The sequence below is a fragment of the Lissotriton vulgaris genome, chromosome 6, assembly GCF_964263255.1.
Source record: "Lissotriton vulgaris chromosome 6, aLisVul1.2, whole genome shotgun sequence".
Classification (NCBI taxonomy): Eukaryota; Metazoa; Chordata; class Amphibia; order Caudata; family Salamandridae; genus Lissotriton; species Lissotriton vulgaris.
The window spans coordinates 880,270,980-880,288,974 of record NC_141694.1 but is presented as its reverse complement, the minus strand read 5'-3'; the positions used below and the strand labels follow the sequence as shown (position 1 = coordinate 880,288,974).

Below are 17,995 nucleotides of genomic sequence, written 5' to 3'. Positions count from 1 at the left end.
ACGGCAGGGATCGACAACAAACTAGAAGGCTTGAACACCATAATAACCAAAGCACAATCTAAAGTCAACCTGACCCAAGCGATATGCTGCTGTTCGCCAATAATCAATAGTCTGTCTACACTTCCGCAGTTCCTCGCCCTGGTTCTGACAGAAATAAAGAAACTACCATCAGGCTCACAAGTTCAACCACATCCGCCAGGACTACACCCAACTAATGTAACCACCCAGGAAGTCTTCGACAGAAGCATAAATCATAATAATCTCGGCAAAAATTATAAGGCCTCTTCAGCAAAAATCGACATTCGATCAACAGATGCCCCAGTAGTAGCTCCGTCCTCAGAAAATCGAGATAAACGAGTGGTACCCAAGGAGTACGGCATCTTTCTACCAACCAAATCAAATAACAAAAACAATACCACGTTGAAAATAGACAAACCATTCACATCCGTGTTAGTGCAAATTGTCGACACCAGAGAGGCCGGCCCAGGAACGGGATCAATGAATAAATCCCCCCAAAAACAACATATGAGCAAAAGAGAAAGAAAGAGATTACGGAAAAAACGCAACAAACGTAGTGCAGCGATTCAAAACATAACTAGTGAGCCACTACGTATTGAAAAGGGTAAGACACGATCTAGCTCAACTAGCACCGTAAGCTCCGATAGCACCTTCATAGCGCCACAAAAATCATCAACACAAATATTTACAGCCATAACCGACAAGGTGCTAACAGCTCCCGTCATTAGCAAAAAACACAAGGAACCATCCGGGCTCAGGAGAGAAGTTCCAGCAAAGCCTCTACAGCCCTCGACCTTGGACGAGCCTGGAAAGGTCACGAAGTTAGAAACATTATCCTACGTCCTCAAGACTGGACCAGATGACCCGATAGTCCTAACGAATACAGTAAGCGCACTAAAGATAAACCAAGATAAGGAAACCATAGAACAGCACACCAACGAGTATAGGTCAAGAGGCATGGCAAGAGGCAAGGAGAACATCCAGATAACATTATTCAAGAACCCGGATGCATCACAAATGGGCAAGTTCTTACCCATTAAAGTTGATCATGAACCTCGAGGCGAAGACGGGGGAAATAAGCAACCATCGCCCCACATTCAAAGGAGAATCGACCTATCGCAAATCATGGTCAAAGACATTCATAAGACCCCGGCGAATATGTGGGACACAAGCAACAATCGCCCTATATCCAAAGGAGAATTGGCCCATCTCAAATTACGGTTGAAGACAACCATAAGACATCTGGCCAGGATCCTCCATCAAATAATGTAAAAAACAAACTGTTACTTGTCCCTGAATATCACAGCCAAGGATCGCATGACATCCTGAACAGAGGGAACATCCTGAAACTTTTTAAATGTATCCCTGAATTGTGTCACATTGAATCCAACGAAATAATCTCAATTGAGTTTAAAACAAACAGAAGCAATCAGTTTGCAGAACCAACGTTAATTACTTTTTCAACTGCAGCACTCATGGAGGAAGTAATATCAAGGTCAGTCCTATTCAACAAATGGGGCATCAAAGTAGTCCCCCAAACTGAACCACGGTACCCTTCGGTCCTCGTAAAAACCCCGGCCATACCAGATAAACAGGGTCCATGATCCTTCTCAATCTTAAGATCATCCAAAGGCCGATCCCCAGTAAAGGCGACCCACCCAAAAATTAAGGAGGCAAAAACCACAGCGACTGACTGGGCCTGGCTGCCGGCGGCCTTGGATGGCGGAAACTACAATTGAACCCAACTCGGCCTCTCAGTGTGTTCATGGAACATCAATGGCCTCCTTCCAAAACTTCAATACCCAGATGTGATAAAGTTTTTCAAAAATCACGAGGTCATACTACTGCAGGAAACATGGTCTTTGGTTAGCCTCCCAATAGAAGGATACTTGGAGCATAGAACACCTGCTCAGTGGCTGCACAAGTCCGGTCGACCCAGCGGTGGCCTCTCAACTTACATTTCAACCAAGTTAAATGGCAATATAACACAATTGACATTTGAAGAAGACTAGATTTCTGGTGTACTGATTAACAACTCCACACAGACCGAACAACTGATTCTGATCAATATTTACATTTCACCAAGTGCCAGGGAGAAAAAAACAAAGTTTAACCATCTAATCCAGGTTTTGTGTAACATACAAAGTAACTACAAAAGACCAGACTGCATAGTATCCGGTGACTACAACACAAATCTTTTTCAAGAAGTCCCGGTAGAGTATGACGTACCGTGGCCAGACATCCTGGAACAAATAAAACAAACTACAGCAAACTAGGCGAATATATGGTGCTACAACTCATTGCGCTGGGTTACACAATCTTAAATGGTCGCTTCCCCAAGGACAATCCTCCTAACTGGACAAGATCAAACGGTCAAACCCATTCCTTCCTAGATTACACCATTTGCAGCAAGTAAATCCTCCCCTTTATCGAAAATTACACCATAGCTGTTCAAGGAGACAGTGACCACCCCCCCAAGTGACCACCCTGTCATTTCACTTAACACATCACGCCACGACCAGCCAGACTACAGAAGGTAACTATACTGAAAATCTTAAAAGGCTGAAATGGACTGATTCAACCATACCAGCAATAATGAGCCAATGTAGAGCCCAGCAAGATTCTATGAGAATTGCCACACTTCGGCCCACTACATCATTGGTGGTCTTCTCGCGGGTACTGCTTAAGAAATTCCCACGTACTACACGAAAAACTGAAAAAGGAAATCAGGCAATAATAACAGGCGAAATCAGGAAATTAAAATCAGCACATAATCGTGCCTTAAGACAGGCATGCAGGCTTCCAGGGGAAGACTATAATCTAAACAATTTCAAGCAAGCTCAAAAAGCACTCCGACACGCAATATTCATCGAGAAAAAGAAACGTTCTGAGCAGTTCTGGCTAAAACTGATACATGCAAGCAAAAATGATAATTCAAAGTCCTTTTGGTCAATTGTTAATTCTAAAATACATAAACAAGGAGGAGAAAGCAGCGCTAAGATTTCTGAAACTGAATGGGTATCCTACCTAACAACTCATTTTGATGATCCAGAAAAAGATGCCCCATTGGTTAGACCACCAGCCATGACTTTACAACCCAAAATGTGCCAATTATTAGGCATAATGGATGGGAAGGAACCAGGAATCCAAGCCGAACTATACACAAGGGCACCATCGACAACCAATACGAAATTTCTGCCTAAACCCATAGAAACATCACAAAGTGCTCCGACAACCCTGGAAATCATCACAGAAAAAATCGCCCGAATTATAACTGAGGGCCGCTCAGACGGAGCACCAGGGCCAAACGGTTTACCCCAGTATCTGTTCAAACAGGACATAGAATTCTGGGCCAATAAATTGGCACCTCTTTTTTCCTATTGCTGGATTAACTTGGTTTTACCGGAATCGTGGCAAGGAGCCATTATACATCCAATTTATAAAGGCGGCAAGAGATCGGACCCGAAAAACTATAGGATGATCACCCTACTAGACGTGGAATCGAAATACTATGCTAAATTGCTCCTTCAAGACCTGGCGTCCTGGGCCGCAAAAAAACATCTCATACCCTTCAACCAGACAGGATTTGTGCAAAAATCAGGCACCATAACAAACTTGCTCACAATCTTTGTCCTGCTAGACAATGTGGCTACCTCAGGAATGCTAATGCACGGCTGTTTCGCCGATTTTAAGGTCGCCTTCGACTGCGTTCCCAGAAGCAGATTATGGCTCTAACTGCAGAAATAGGGGATTCCACCAACGTTACTACAAGCCATAATCACGCTACATTCCAACACATGGATTCGTATAAAATTTGGGACGGATCACACATTTCAAGGAAAATACAAACAACCCACGGAGTGAAGCAGGGGTGTGTGCTGGTGCCCCTACTTTTCAACCTCTTCATTTCCGATCTGTCAGAGTTACTTGACAAAGTTAACACTCATCCTCCAAAACTCGCTGGGACAAGAGTCAGTAACTTACTGTACGCGGACGATCTGGTTCTGCTTAGTCACACCAGGGTGGGCCTGCAGAGACTACTTGATCAGCTGTCCTTATACACCCCGAAAGTGATCTGGAACTGAATCTAACCAAGACAAGGGCAATCACCTTTGGCCAAGGGAAATATCAAGGTGGCGGATGGCAATACAATGGCAAAAGAATTGACAGAGCCCTTTCTTATAAGTATATGGGGGTTCACCTGGACAGAAGGGGAACATTCTCTAAACATAGAGACGAGGTAGAAGCTAAAGCCCTGACATTCCAGGTGGCTTTTAAGATTCTTGCAAGACAACTGTCAGGTCCCGGTCTAACCCCACTTATAACTGTAATGAAGATAAAAATCATCAATTTCCTCACCTACAGCCAGGAGGTCATACAAGGGAAAGACAACAGTCATGTGAACAAAACAATAACAAGAATATTCAAACAGGTATTTGGCTTACCTAAATCCTCCTTCCCCTCCCAAATACGTCTTGAATTTGGTCTTCAAGACCACCAAGCAATAGGGCGTTGAGCATACATTAGGTTGTGCAACAAGTTGCGGAGCTCCAGAGAAGGAAGCCTGGAGGCCCTTTTGTGGCTGGAAATCTCAGCTGGTCAAATTGGTAGCTCATACCGGCGCTACTTGCAAGATGTTTTAAAACTCCTCGACACAGAAGAAATCTGGACCTCCAATCCATCGCAGTAGGCACTTAAAACCCATATCAAAAGAAACGCCCGCCTCTGGTCCTTTAACTCGGACAGAGCCCAACTGGTTCAACGTAAGTACGCCTAGACAATTGTATTTAAGCCAGGGATTATGGCAGCACATCTGTCATGTACCTACGCAGTGCTGGGGAAAAAAAGATTTTTGGCCCTCAGAATGGATGAATGGCTATTTCTGTATCACCTGCAAGATGGCGCTGCGCAAATCCCAATGTAACGTGCAGGGGCTGCGGGAGAAGTACAGAAACAATCGAGCACGTGGTATGTCTTTGTCCTGCAGTTCATGACAATCGAAAGAAATTGTTAAAGAGCAAATGGAACAAACTTGGTATCCGTACACGCCGTCAAGCCATTCTTGCATCAATGAACCCGAATAATCCACAGCTTAACATCAGGTTCACCAAGTTTGTTACAGCAACAGCAAGAAAATTTACAAACAGCGAGACCCTGTAAGCCATCAATGGTTAACCATCAAAAGACAGACAAATCCCTGCGCTCCAGTTGTACTCTTTTCCGATTTGCATAGCCCTCTGTACTACACAAGTGTAGCTGACAACGGCCCTGGCGTACGGGTTGACTTGTCTTCCTGTGCATCCCTGGAATCCTTTGAAACACTGTATGCAGGGGGTTTATTACAAAAATGGAATTCAACCCCAGGATCCTCACCACAAACACAGAACTACTATATTAAAGTTATTAATTGTTGCTTCTTAAGAGCAAATGTCTGCCTGTGGTTCGAGTAAATGGAAAAACTAGAACGGATAATTATGGTTTAAAACTGCTTTTATAAATAGGTTTTTATGATTTTAAATAATTTTCTGATGAATTTTATCTTTCATTCTCATCGTGATGGTACAAATGTAAATATTTCAATAACTATTCCTGGTATATGTTTTATAATGCTCGCATGTTCACCATTGTAATGATTTTTATTAATCAAACAATAAAGTATACTCAACTCCTTTCTTTATAATTTATAGCATTCATTTCATATTTGCTTTAGTCCCTGGATTTAGGTTTTGTTGTCTTTGTAAGTTACCTAAATTAAATAGGTTAGAGTCGGTCTAAGATATATACAATTTCTATGACTTGAAGTCTTTTTTTTACGTCAAATATTAGGTTCTACTGTGAGCCCCACAGCCTAAGATACATCCCGGGATTCCTGTGTTGTAGGTGCTGAAAAACTGTATAGTACCAACTACATAACCTGGTAGAGAAGATCTGTCTAGAAGACAAGGCTCAAGGAGACGGCACCAGGGATTGAATGCTGTGACATAGCCATGTTACAAATTAAAGCCCAATTAGTCAGCACATATTACCTACAAACTTGGGCAGCATTTAGATTGTTCCTAAATTTAGAGGAATGAAAAGAAAATGCACACAAAAATCCACTACATGTTTAACACTCACTAGGTTCATTAAAATTGAACTATGCCTCAATGTTATTGAATTTAATTAGCTGACATCCATGATGTACTGCTGATTCAAACACAATTTTTATAAGACAAGCAGTTATTTGGATTCAGGAACATTTTAATTTGGTTGTCCTTTTGGCTACTAAACTAATATGAAAAGACAACATGCATAACTGAGCGCTTTCCAATACAATTTAAACAATTGCAATTGATGTTTTAAAATGTTAGCTCTCATAATATTTATACAGGGTGCTATTTATCAAAACGATGAAGCTCTACTTAGAGAGTTCATATTTATTCATTATCAATGTTACTTTTACTTATGATAGACATATGTTCTTCTAAATAACCTATGGGATTGTCGTTCTAACATTTATTTTAAATCCAATCTACATTAAGCCCTGTAATGAAGATGCATCAATGTCGCAACCCTCTTTCCAACTACACTTCACGCAAATGTAAATGATTCAATTGAAATGTAAAAAAAGAAACAAATCACCTTAATTTGTTTGATCTGATTTTCCAGTGGAAATGATGAGGCCTCCAACGTGTCCAGTTCTTTTTCCTTTTCCGTAATCCAGAAGGAGAGTGCCTCAAAATTACTGCCAAATTGTTCCCATTTGTTTTTCACCTTTTCCATAGTTTTAATACTGAAAATAATAAAATTCGCCAAATAAAATACATAGTTCAAAAGAAAATGAATTGATTCTGCATGGTTTCAGTATTCCAGTTTCAGGAACAGCCTCATAGCTGTTAATACATACGTCTTGTTTCCAAGTTATCTCATGCGAACACCACTGCATGCTTGTCGCTTGTGTTGGACATTGTGAAATAAAGGTTTAATTCAGGCACTGCATATCAAAGACTTTGTTTTATTACAATGCACACTGACACCTTAGTCCAGAGTCTCAGAGAAGCTGTAGGGAGGCGTATCACTTGAAGCATAGGTCAAAGTTGAAAACAAGACAGCAAAAGTCTTCTCAAAAGAAATGAGAGTAGGACAAAGGAAGTGAAAGAAACAGGCAAGTGCTAGAAAATAACTAAAGTAGGAATAATGAGAAGAAATAAGTAATCAGGAATCCAAATGGAGTGTAGGTGCACAGCAACACAATTTTCACAGATCAAGGCACTATTTTAGATGCCATTACAAAGTGCAGGGAGGAAATGGAATAAAGCAAGCATTACAGCAGCGGAAGTCCGGCATTATAAAAAATTATATTCAGGCATCACCAAGGACAGAAAAGGGTACTGTGACAGAAGGATTCAAGCATTACGATCATGGCAGTCAGGCAATACACTGGCAGAGCAGGTGAAATCAAATCAATTCAGGGGCAACGTTTGGTCTGAGTATAACTCATAACTGTATTTGATGTGAAAATACAACATGAAAGGAGAGAGAGGTGTGACTGCATCTAGCAAACATATGTGCTCAGAAATAAAATGGTTGTCATTGAGTGCACAGCTGAAATAACATAGCAATAACATATCTAGTGTAGAAATAACAGGTTCAATGAAATATCGAATTGATCAGAAATCATTCAAGATCGAGGTCGAATTTTGTGCTATTTGCTGATTATATCAGTTGACACACCTGTAAGTATATTTAAGGAATTGATGCACAAACCTAAGGTAAACATAAGTACCCAAACACAGGCAGTTAAAACCCCACATTCCCGTTCCTCATACTGTGATTCTGGAATGGTGGGATTTTGCCTCTGTAACTTGGGAATACTCATGGAGACATTCCACCAATATGGTTGAATGTCTGTATAAGCAAATCTGCTTGTAAGGGTGGGTGAATTAGCATACCATTGTCAGGGTCTCCACAATGTGGGCATTCACTCAGTTACCATGGCTTAAGAAATTTGATCAAAGATGCAGTCTTAAGAGTTTCTTCCCCTCGCTCCCAGTAAGTGTCAAACTTAATTGTAAGTATCTCACCATGTCTTCAAATTTATACATAGGTTCAAACCAGTCTACCTTGTCAATAATCTCAACTGGCTTAATTTAGTCTGGGGTCCCAGCTACTCTAAGCAATTTCTTCTAACTATAGACTGTTCTTGACATAATTCATGGCAAAAGAGGTTTCTTAGCTTTGGGCCAAGAGTGTGGAATTTGATGCAACTGAAAATTCAGCAAGAACAATGCTTGATTGCCTGTTGCATACCAATTAAAAGTTACATATTCAGTAAAGTATGTGTATTCTTTGATTGTGCCTGCTACGTTTTTTCAGTGCACACTGCAAATTAATAAATGTCTGATGTAGAGATAGACGTAATTAGGTGAGATTATCTTTTGATGGAAACGATGAACACGCATTTAGATTGCCAAATCTTTTTCAAGTCTTCTTAAATTCACAGATATATCAAATCAAGATCTATTCTAGACCAACATTCAATAAGTTCAGTTTATAAAAAATACATTTCTTGGTATTTCAATATGGAAATGAACCTGTTCAGTTCTCTCAAATGGAAAAATAAAAATGCCAATGCAAAGAAAAGAACGTTTTCTGTTTCGAGTGGAAGTTTGCTACCATAGTAATTACCTAGTGAAAAATCACAACTGCAATCAGCATTTCAGTGCAATGGTGACATTTATCTTTGAGACATTCTTGCAGCAACGCAAGCAACAATTACAAAAGAAAAAGAAAATCAGTGCTCACTGGAGTAAAGTTTTTTTCTCTCGTTTACACCATATATTTTGAATGGCTGTCATAACAGTACTTCCAAGCAGACCTCTGTCTGTGATTGTCAAGCATATGTCCTAACACATTCGGTAAACATGGCTTTATGTAAGGGGGAGCAACATAAAATGCATTGTCTATAACATTTGGCTTTTATTAATGTTTCCTTGTGCAAATCACCTGCCACATCCAGAAAGGAGGAGCAGAAGAAAAAAAATGTACAGGTGGGGATATGGAGGGGGAATACGAGGATTAATGAGGCACATACTCTTCCACAAGTGTTTGCTCCACTTTCTTAACTTGTTCCTTGACAGACTTTGCCTGGTCTTGAAGAGATTGCTTCTTCATAGGCCCCAGTTGTATGTCTGCAGATTTTTTCACAAGGTTCTCTGCTTCCAATGCTGCAGTGTCATTTTTCTTAGCAAGCTCCTACAAAGAGTATCAGGTACAAGGTGATTATCATCACTATAATATTACCGCATGGAATTGTAATACATTAAATACACTAGAAAGCAAAATCACTTGCAACTGTGATCTTGTGTTCAGTTAGTAGTGAATATTTTAAATGGCTTTATCTAGAAATTGAAGAGGAATTAGATATTTGAAACACAGTTTACTGTGGTGGATCTATTAAGGATATCAGATGTGATCATATGTCACTAGCAGGGAGTAAACCTCAGTTAGCTATTATGAAAGAATGACTTAGAGGTGACCTACCTTATAAAAGTAAGAGTTACTTACCTTCGATAAGGATGAATCTGGTAGAGGCGATTCTAGCTGCAGATTCCTTAACGTAGAATTATCCCCAGGCGTGAGACTAGATCCGGAATGCTTTTTGCCACAGCATCCCTGCACGCCGGGGGGACAGCATCACGTGACTCCGCCCAGGCGTTGGCCGCGTACATGACGTGAGGGAGGTCACATAAGTCCCACCCCGGCGTGCCTACGTCAGTTTTCTTCGGAGAACTTTTCTGCGCCACAACGCGTAGCCATCAGACAAAACTGTGGGAGTATGGGAACAGTGTGCGAAAAAAGCAGAAAAATTGGAAAAAGGAATGGTGACGAACAACACCATAAGGAGCAGTGCCAACACTGCAGTACCCAAAGGCAGGGAAAGAAGAAAGAACAGAGTGCAGCCCTGAGTAGCAACCCTGCCAATACGGGGACAGCCCCCCTTGGAGACAAGGAACATATGGAAAAGTGTCATGACAACATGTAGCAGGACTACAACCCCAACCAAGAACAATGAAGGGGAACCAGTCCGAGACAAACAAGGAACGACAAACCACCAAGACAGCCCCAACACAGGGTGTGACGCCCCCCTAAGGAACAAAGGGCGGAGGCACAGCCAAAAGACCCCAACCTAGAGGATAGCAGAGGGGCCAGAACCCTTAGTAAGAAAGGGGAGGGGCGAGAGAAAGGTAGACCCCAGCCTGGAGCAACCAGAGCAGAAGGGCACAGAAGTACCTATAAACCCATTCTCCAAAGTGCAAAAAGAGGAGGAAAGGAACTTAGAAACAGGATGAACCAACCTGTCAGAAAGAGCAAAAGAAGCACTCACAGAAGACATTGCCAACAGCCAGGAGGCGAGTGCAGAAGCCCAAACCAAAGGTCCTCGCAGAATGGGGAGGAAGGGCGGGCCGTGAAGGAATCTGCGGCTAGAATCATCTCTACCAGATACATCATTACCGAAGGTAAGTAACTCATACATCTGATAGGGACTACTAGCCGCAGATTCCTTAACGTAGAATACATACCTTAGCCATACAAACGGGGAAGGAGGGTCTGCGAGAGGACCCCAATGGACCGGGCGAGGAGCCCTGACCCCTCAGGCAAGAGGAACCCCACACTCAGAGGACCACCAACCCCAAAGGGTATTCGGGAAGAGTAAAAGAAGAGGTAGCCCATTCACACTCTGCAGAGGAAACAAAGGCCAGGCAAGAGGAGGCCGAACCATTCCACGCCTACACAAGGCAACAGAACCTCCACCCAAGGCCATGGCAAGGAAGAGAAGGACCGAGGAAGAAGAACAACCTCGAGACTCCAAGGAGATGAGGTAGAATGAAGACAAGCCCTTCTACCGGGAGCACACTCAGTGAAGAGGGCAGCTGAGCCTACCACAGCCAGAAGTCAATAGACCAGACAGAACGGCGCTGACATCAATAAGCAGGCTGAAGCAGAAAGGAGCCCGGGGTCACCCAGGAAGAACCGGCAGACTGCTCCCGAAAGAGGGAGGAACACAAAATCCCTCACCGCCCTCAGGGGGGAGAGGCAGAACCGAGTGCAGAGCTCGATGAAAGAAGTGGACAGGCAAGAATGGCCAACCCACCAGAGTGCCCAGAAGGCACATTCGAGCAGAAAAACACGACTCCGGGACCAGGAAGCACAGCCAGAGGCAGAGAACCCACAGGACAATGCACTCAGGGCAAGCCGGGTGCCAGCCGAAAACAGAGGGCAGGAAGGTGAAGAAGGCCAGGACACGCTCAGTGAGGAGTCCACCCACAAGAAGAGAATTGCACCTGCAACGTACTGTAATGCCATGGAGAGCAGAGGTCCGAAGGCGACCACAGCTCCCAAGCACAGAACAAACTATATAACAGCTACCACTACCCCACATAGGGTATGTTAAGTCCCAAGATATGGGAACCCTCTTAGGAAGAAACTTTGAGCAGCAGAGGACAACAGAAAAATCCACGGGAAAACCCAGCATAAGGCTTGTCAAGCAGCCCAAGAGAAAAAACAGAAGGCCTAATCTCAGGGCCAACCTGGTGTAGATAACCCAGAGCAAAAACACACAGTCAAAAAGGGCCGGCCAGCAGCCAACAGAAACACAGTCCAGACAAGAGGACTTATATGCCCATGAAGCACACAGATCACACAACTGGGGCGACTCGCCCCAACGAAAGAACAACTCCCAAAAACCAGATCAACTCACAGATCACTGAGGGGGAGAGGAAGGGGAAGGAGGAGGAGGACGAAGCCCCGCCAAAGAACCTCTGGATGGGCGAGTCTGCAGGGGCATGGAACAAAAGAGTACCATTGAAGGGAAGATCCACCAGACGTTCCTGAACATTTTCTGGGAACATACTGTCCTGAAGCCATGCATGGCAGCGAAGGGCAACCGAGGAAGCCATGGCACGACCAAGCACCTTCGAGATGCCCAGAGTGGAGAGAAGAATAAATGCAGCCAGCTCTCGGCCATCTAACGCATGATGCCGCAAATCAACACCAGCACCCTCCTGAGAAGCGGCAGACCCATGGGATTCCGCCGAGTTCCACAAACAAGAAGTGGCCCTAGCTAAGACACATAGATTGTTAAGGGCCCGCAGAGCCGCACTGGTTGAAGCGAACATATTGTGCCCCCAAGAGTCCAGCCAGCGGGCGTCCCTTGATGGTGGAGACAACAGGGAGGGAAAGGCAGTCTGCAAAAGGGGGCTTCTGGCAGAGGGGTGGAGGGAAAGACACACCGGGTCCCGTGGTGCTGGAAGGTGGTGTTGCAGAAGGTGGTGAGGCACCGGATCCCCCGTGGCGGGACATCCCCAAGTCCCCTCCAGGGAAGAAAGGAGCGAACCCTCGAAGGGAAGCAGCAGCTAGCTCCCTACCACCAGAGCCCTAGTGGAGAACTTCCAGAAGATGATCCGTGGGGAAATGGGCAGACAGATATCCCATGCGCAAAATTCCCACAGCCATGGAAACAGCACGAGCGAAGGCCACACTTGCCTTCGTAGGGCCCTGCGGTGGGGAAAGCAGCTCCTCCATAGGAGACGTCTGCAAGCTAAGGCAGCCATCCTCTAAGCCAATAGGAGTGAGGAAGGGCCATGCCCGGAAAGGAGGATGAGGGGTTGAGGAGTGGGGGACCTGTGGCTCCTCCGGCGAAAGCGGCGGCCGCGGCAACGGTGAGGAGCCATCCTTTGATGACATCGGGGAAAAAGCCACAAAGCGGAAGCCCGTCCCTGATGAGGGCGACACCAGCATGCGCTCAACCTCCAGTGAAGAGGAGGCATCCGAAGACGAGTCCGCGACCTGATGCCTGCCCCGTGCGGTAGAGTCCACAACCTGAGGCAGGACGTCATCATCGTCCAGCGCCAAAGGGTATCCCGGACAGGCCCCCTCCACACCACTCGGCGCAGGGGGCCGAAGCAGGGCCGGAGCCGAAGCGGCTAAGGGACAGCGCCAGAACGGCACTGACTCGACCTCTGACGAGGCAGCCGCCGGCACAGAGGGACGAGAGGGGCCCGGGGAGTGACAAGGAGTCCCCCACCAGCATCGACCCATGAGTGGACGAGAGGGGCCCGCCGACCCCTGTGGCACTGCCAAGGCTGACGAGGCAGCCTCCTGCGTGGAGTGAAGAGAGCGGCCCGGGGAGGGATGAGGGGACCCCCGTCAGCCTCGACCCATGATGGGACGGGGGGTCCTTCGACCCCTGTGGCTCCGCCATGGCCAGCAGCTGCCGGCGCCGTAGCGCGTCACCTAGGCCCCAGACAAGATCGCCGCCTGTCCATAGGGCAGAGAACCCGGCGACCTCCCGCAACCCCAAAATGAAAACTCCCATGGTGAAGTTGTCATTTAATTTTTTATTTTATTTAGACAATTAAAAAAGTGTGTCTCCATTTGTCAAACATTGAATGTATTAAGAGGAACCACCGTGTCAGCAACAATTGTGTGCTAGGCTAAGTGACATCGCAAAATTTGGGGGGTGAAGTATCTTCACATGGTGGGAGTAAATTGCTTTGCCATGGCAATGGAACTTAACCCGTCTGCCAAACTATAAACTGGGCCTTAATTCTGAAGCAATAAGGCAGCATAAACCACAAAAAAGCTTTGTGATTGTGTTATAGAATTGAACAAAATATTACAAAACAAAATGATTTTTCTACTTGCAAATTTTGAGATGCAATGCATTAATAGGCAATGACTGCAGTGACACTGCAATAATGTTTAACTGAAGAAGGCAATTGTTTGGACACACTTAGAATATGATATTCAATATTTGGTCAAAGATATTACAATTTTTATTTTTTTTATCCAATGAGTAATTGGCTCACAGGGAGATGCTCAGACCATAGGATTTGTTTTGCTACAAAAGGGAATTAGGTTTCAAATAATAAATATCTATATGATTCAGATACAAAATTAACAGCCCATAAGTTCAGTCACAAAAAACAGCAGTCACACTAATCAAATCTTGAATTGCAAATGTTCAGAGGCAACTTGAAGGTCTATGGACCCACACCTAAGAGCTTTATGACTGTTCAATTTGGGATCCAGAAACATTGTTTCTCTTCCTGGGCATGACCTGCCTGTGAAAAGAGTGTGTCTAAGGTTCTACTGCATTTTGCATTGGCTGCAACTGGATAGGAATTCTGGCATTGCACATATTTCGATATTTATAAACATGCCTTTCTAAATATACTTTTTTTCACTCTCACAAACTACCTACATTTAAGTATATTTAACCCCTCCCATGCTGGTGACGGAACCGCTCCGTCACCAGCCTTGGTCGCGCTGTGCTGGTGACGGAGCGGTTCCGTCAAGGCCTGCTCGGCCCGCCTGCGCGGATTCCGCGCCTGCGCTGGACGTTCCATTGAGCGGGCGGGGCCGTGACGGAACCGCTCCGTCACAAGCACAGCGCACCCGAGGCTTGTGACGGAGCGGTTCCGTCACGAGCATGGGAGCGCTGCGCGGCCCCCCTGCCCCCCCAGGGGTTAACACAATGCTTTTAAGCTATATTCACTATTTGTATGTATTATTTACTATTTCTATAGCACAGGCCTCTAAGTGTTGCAGTAAAGTAGAGGACAAGGGGCATATGCCTAAATGTGTAGGAGAAATTGGCAAACAGAGGCTTGACTTACACGCCAGTAGCAAGCATTACCAAAGGGTAATGGCTCATGACGATCTGTACCAGAAGATGAACGCTAAGCAGAAAGATAATTTCAAAATATTAAGTGACTACCCAGTTTTCTGCCTTGTCTTTCTAGGTACAGTACAAATAAACAAGAATTCCCATACATCAGTTTTTAATTTTGTGTGATTAGTAAGCCGTAGGCCATCATATGATTATGGCACATGGTGAACTACATATTACAAATAACAGTATCACCAAAGCAATAAATGTCATCAAATAATCCTTATTCTTCTTTGAAATAGAAAGGAAAATTACAATTATTTTAGAAGTGACAAGTTTTGGGGGGAGGATATCAGATGGTCATCTTGTGAAGTATATCCTCAGTGTAATGGTGACTGGGAATGGCATTGACACATGGAAAGATTCACTGTTTGTGTGGATGTTTGCGAGTACATGTTTAAAAATTGTGGGTTCTTAACAAAGTAATTGAAGAATAATGGTGTAAGGACGCAGCAGAAGATACTATCTGACATATGAGAACACAAACAACCATCCAATATTGAGCACTATGGAAACACTTTCCTTCACATCAGCATTGAAGTTGGGTTTTATGTGGATAAGGGACAGAGTGGTGTGAATTTTAAATAACAATAACTTTGTTCAGTGAATGTGAAAGCATTCTGCTTTGCTTCTGATTTCATTAACCCCAAAATTTGTGAACATAGCATTAGTTGATTTGATATGGTACAGTTGTCCACTTTCAATATAACTATATTCCCCACTGAATCCTGTATACGGACCAATTAGTATTGTTTCTGTAGTGCTTCTCTCCTTCTGTTTAACCATCATGGACATCCAAAATTCGTTAAGGCTTTAATGTATTTTTCTTAAAAGTTTTTATAATCAAAGTCAAATTATTTCTTAGATCATTTTCTTATGTACATCAGTAAATGAATAGCTCTGTGCCATGCAGAACATTACCCCATTCCTTCATAAGGAGCATTATTCATTTGTATGTTGCCCAATGTCCCAAGTTTGACATAAAGGACATGACTGTTGCTTAATCACTGTTTATGTATTTTAAGACTGGGCATTTGATGGACTCCCTAAAGTGCTGAAACAAACTACACATTGAGAAATGACAGAAAAATTTAATAAAAAGTGAACTGACTGAAAATGATACTGAAGACAATAGACTTTGGACATCTTAACAATGGGAATCCATAGGATGATACAATAGCCTGCCCTTACCTTAGTTTGTTGGAGCTCCAATGCTAGGCTCTCCAAGCTGCTGAAATTAAGGCTGTGTTCCAGAGTGGAACCTGCTTGCTTGAGGTGCATTACTATATTGTCCTTGCCAGTTTCAAACTGTTCCCATTTATTTATTGTGCTCTGAGTAAAAACACAAAACAGACAAGTTAAGAGAATGGGTGAGAAATAGCAAATTAATGCCTCTATGCCTTTTCAAAAACCTCATGATTGCTAATGGCTGTTTCTGAAACTTTAAGAGGTCTATGTACCCCTTCTTTAAATGCAGCTCACCTTCACATGCTCTTCTTGTTTTTCCATTGCCTGTGCCATACTTCCAAGTGTGGTCTCCAGCTTCTGCAAATCTCTCAGGGAAGCTGCTGCCAGTCCCCCTTCTTCCTGCAGTTTTTCCGCTTGGACTACTTGCTGATGCACATCTTGTTTCTTTGTGCGCAGCTTCTTTGTCTTTTGCTGTAAGACAAAAAGTTTAGCTCAGCTTAGAATACAGCCACGGAATTCATCTTACACGGTATTAAAGTACCACAGTGCAAAATAAAGAAGACATAACATGAGGCATAGTATCTTCTTTAACTTATTAAACATGCCATATTTTTCAATAAGGAAGGGACATGGGGCAATGGCAGAAGGTACATGTAGTTTTAATTACCAGAAGCACTGTTACCTGGTAATGAAGGAGTAACTGCTGCGCCTGCATTAGACTCTCTGTATCTAAAATCTTTTCAGCTTCTGTTTGTGCTTCCTTGGAACTGGCGATCAACTCCTCAAGTGCACTTTTTACCTCCTCCTTGTACTGGACACAATCTCCAACAGTGTTTAGGAGCTTCTCTGTCTGCATTTTTAAAATAAATGACAAGAACTAGTTTCACATTGCCAGGATTTAAAATTGAAGCTATAATTGGCAAAACATTGAGTAGAAGTGTATTGAAATGCTTGTTTATGTAGTTGCTGAAAATGTACATTCTAATTCAAAACAAATATTTAAAGATGACATGGATGATTGAAATAAGATGGGATGTTTCAAAATGTGTGAGTGTGGCACTTGTTCTCACTACTTGGATTGAATGGAAATGTACTACATTATATTCAGTACTCTGTTTCCCTTTGTCAATTTCAGAAAAGCAATTGAAAAGGAAGCAATTCTCCTGCTATGGCACCATATGAGTCTTGTGTTGTTTGCTTGATGCCATCAACAGGGTTTTAGTATTTACTGGGATCACAGAAAAACACTAATTATTCTTACTGAAATAACTTGGCTTCTGAGGCACTTTGCTGTCATGGATAATTTTTTCATGATAGTACATGATTTGAAAGAATCGTGTTCAGGATTACAAGCCCAAGTGTTTTTTTTGGTGCCTAAAAAGTGAATGTATTTGCAATGATAACTTCACTTGATTTATCCTGTTCTGAAATCTATCAATTATACAGATGTTGTGTCAATGAATTACTCTACTCAAGCAATTTACAATTTCACATTGTGAACTTGACTTACTGATTTCATGTGTGAGTGCAAATTAAGTAGCACAATGAATACAGACATCTCCCCATACTGCCAATATCCTCTAATTAGGCAGATTACTAATAGGAGACACTTAGCCACTACGAGTGGGCTGTCAGCTAATTTTCTACCATTTGCTGAGGTTGCAATACCCTTCTTGAAATGTTTTGGGATTTCTACTTTATGCCTCATGCCTCATCAGTTTTGGGTCTGTGTCCACAGTCATTGTTTGCGCCAACCACGTACGACCGGTGTCCTTGACCATTGTCCCTCATAAGGATTTTAGGTTGAAATATTTTGTATTGGTTGTTCCTAAGTGAACATAACACAGTACCACGAAAGCAACCACTGTGTAAGAGTGACATGGCAGTCAAAATTATCAACTAAGCCTTTTCTCAAAATGATTTTAGAACTGCCTTTTGAGTATTTCCTGTCTCTTTTAATAAGTGTTGTTCTGCCCTGTTTAATTCCACTCTCTGCATTTCAAAGTGGGATAAAAATGCTAACACATCCATAGTTCAATGAAACCTAAACACCATCTCAGTATTCTGTACAATGAT

At 43.3% G+C, this 17,995-nt stretch overlaps 1 protein-coding gene across 1 annotated transcript in view; it reads right to left on the bottom strand.

Annotated features, from left to right (window-relative positions):
- SYNE1 (spectrin repeat containing nuclear envelope protein 1) overlaps window positions 1-17,995 on the bottom strand; it is a 2,319,318-nt gene that overhangs the window by 1,622,512 nt on the left and 678,811 nt on the right. Inside the window, exons 30-34 of the mRNA XM_086926873.1 lie at window positions 16,602-16,769; window positions 16,214-16,390; window positions 15,923-16,063; window positions 9,092-9,252; window positions 6,640-6,790 (exon numbers count right to left, since the gene is read on the bottom strand). Coding sequence (XP_086782999.1) covers window positions 6,640-6,790; window positions 9,092-9,252; window positions 15,923-16,063; window positions 16,214-16,390; window positions 16,602-16,769 — 798 coding nt within the window. The remainder of the gene's footprint in view (window positions 1-6,639; window positions 6,791-9,091; window positions 9,253-15,922; window positions 16,064-16,213; window positions 16,391-16,601; window positions 16,770-17,995) is intronic.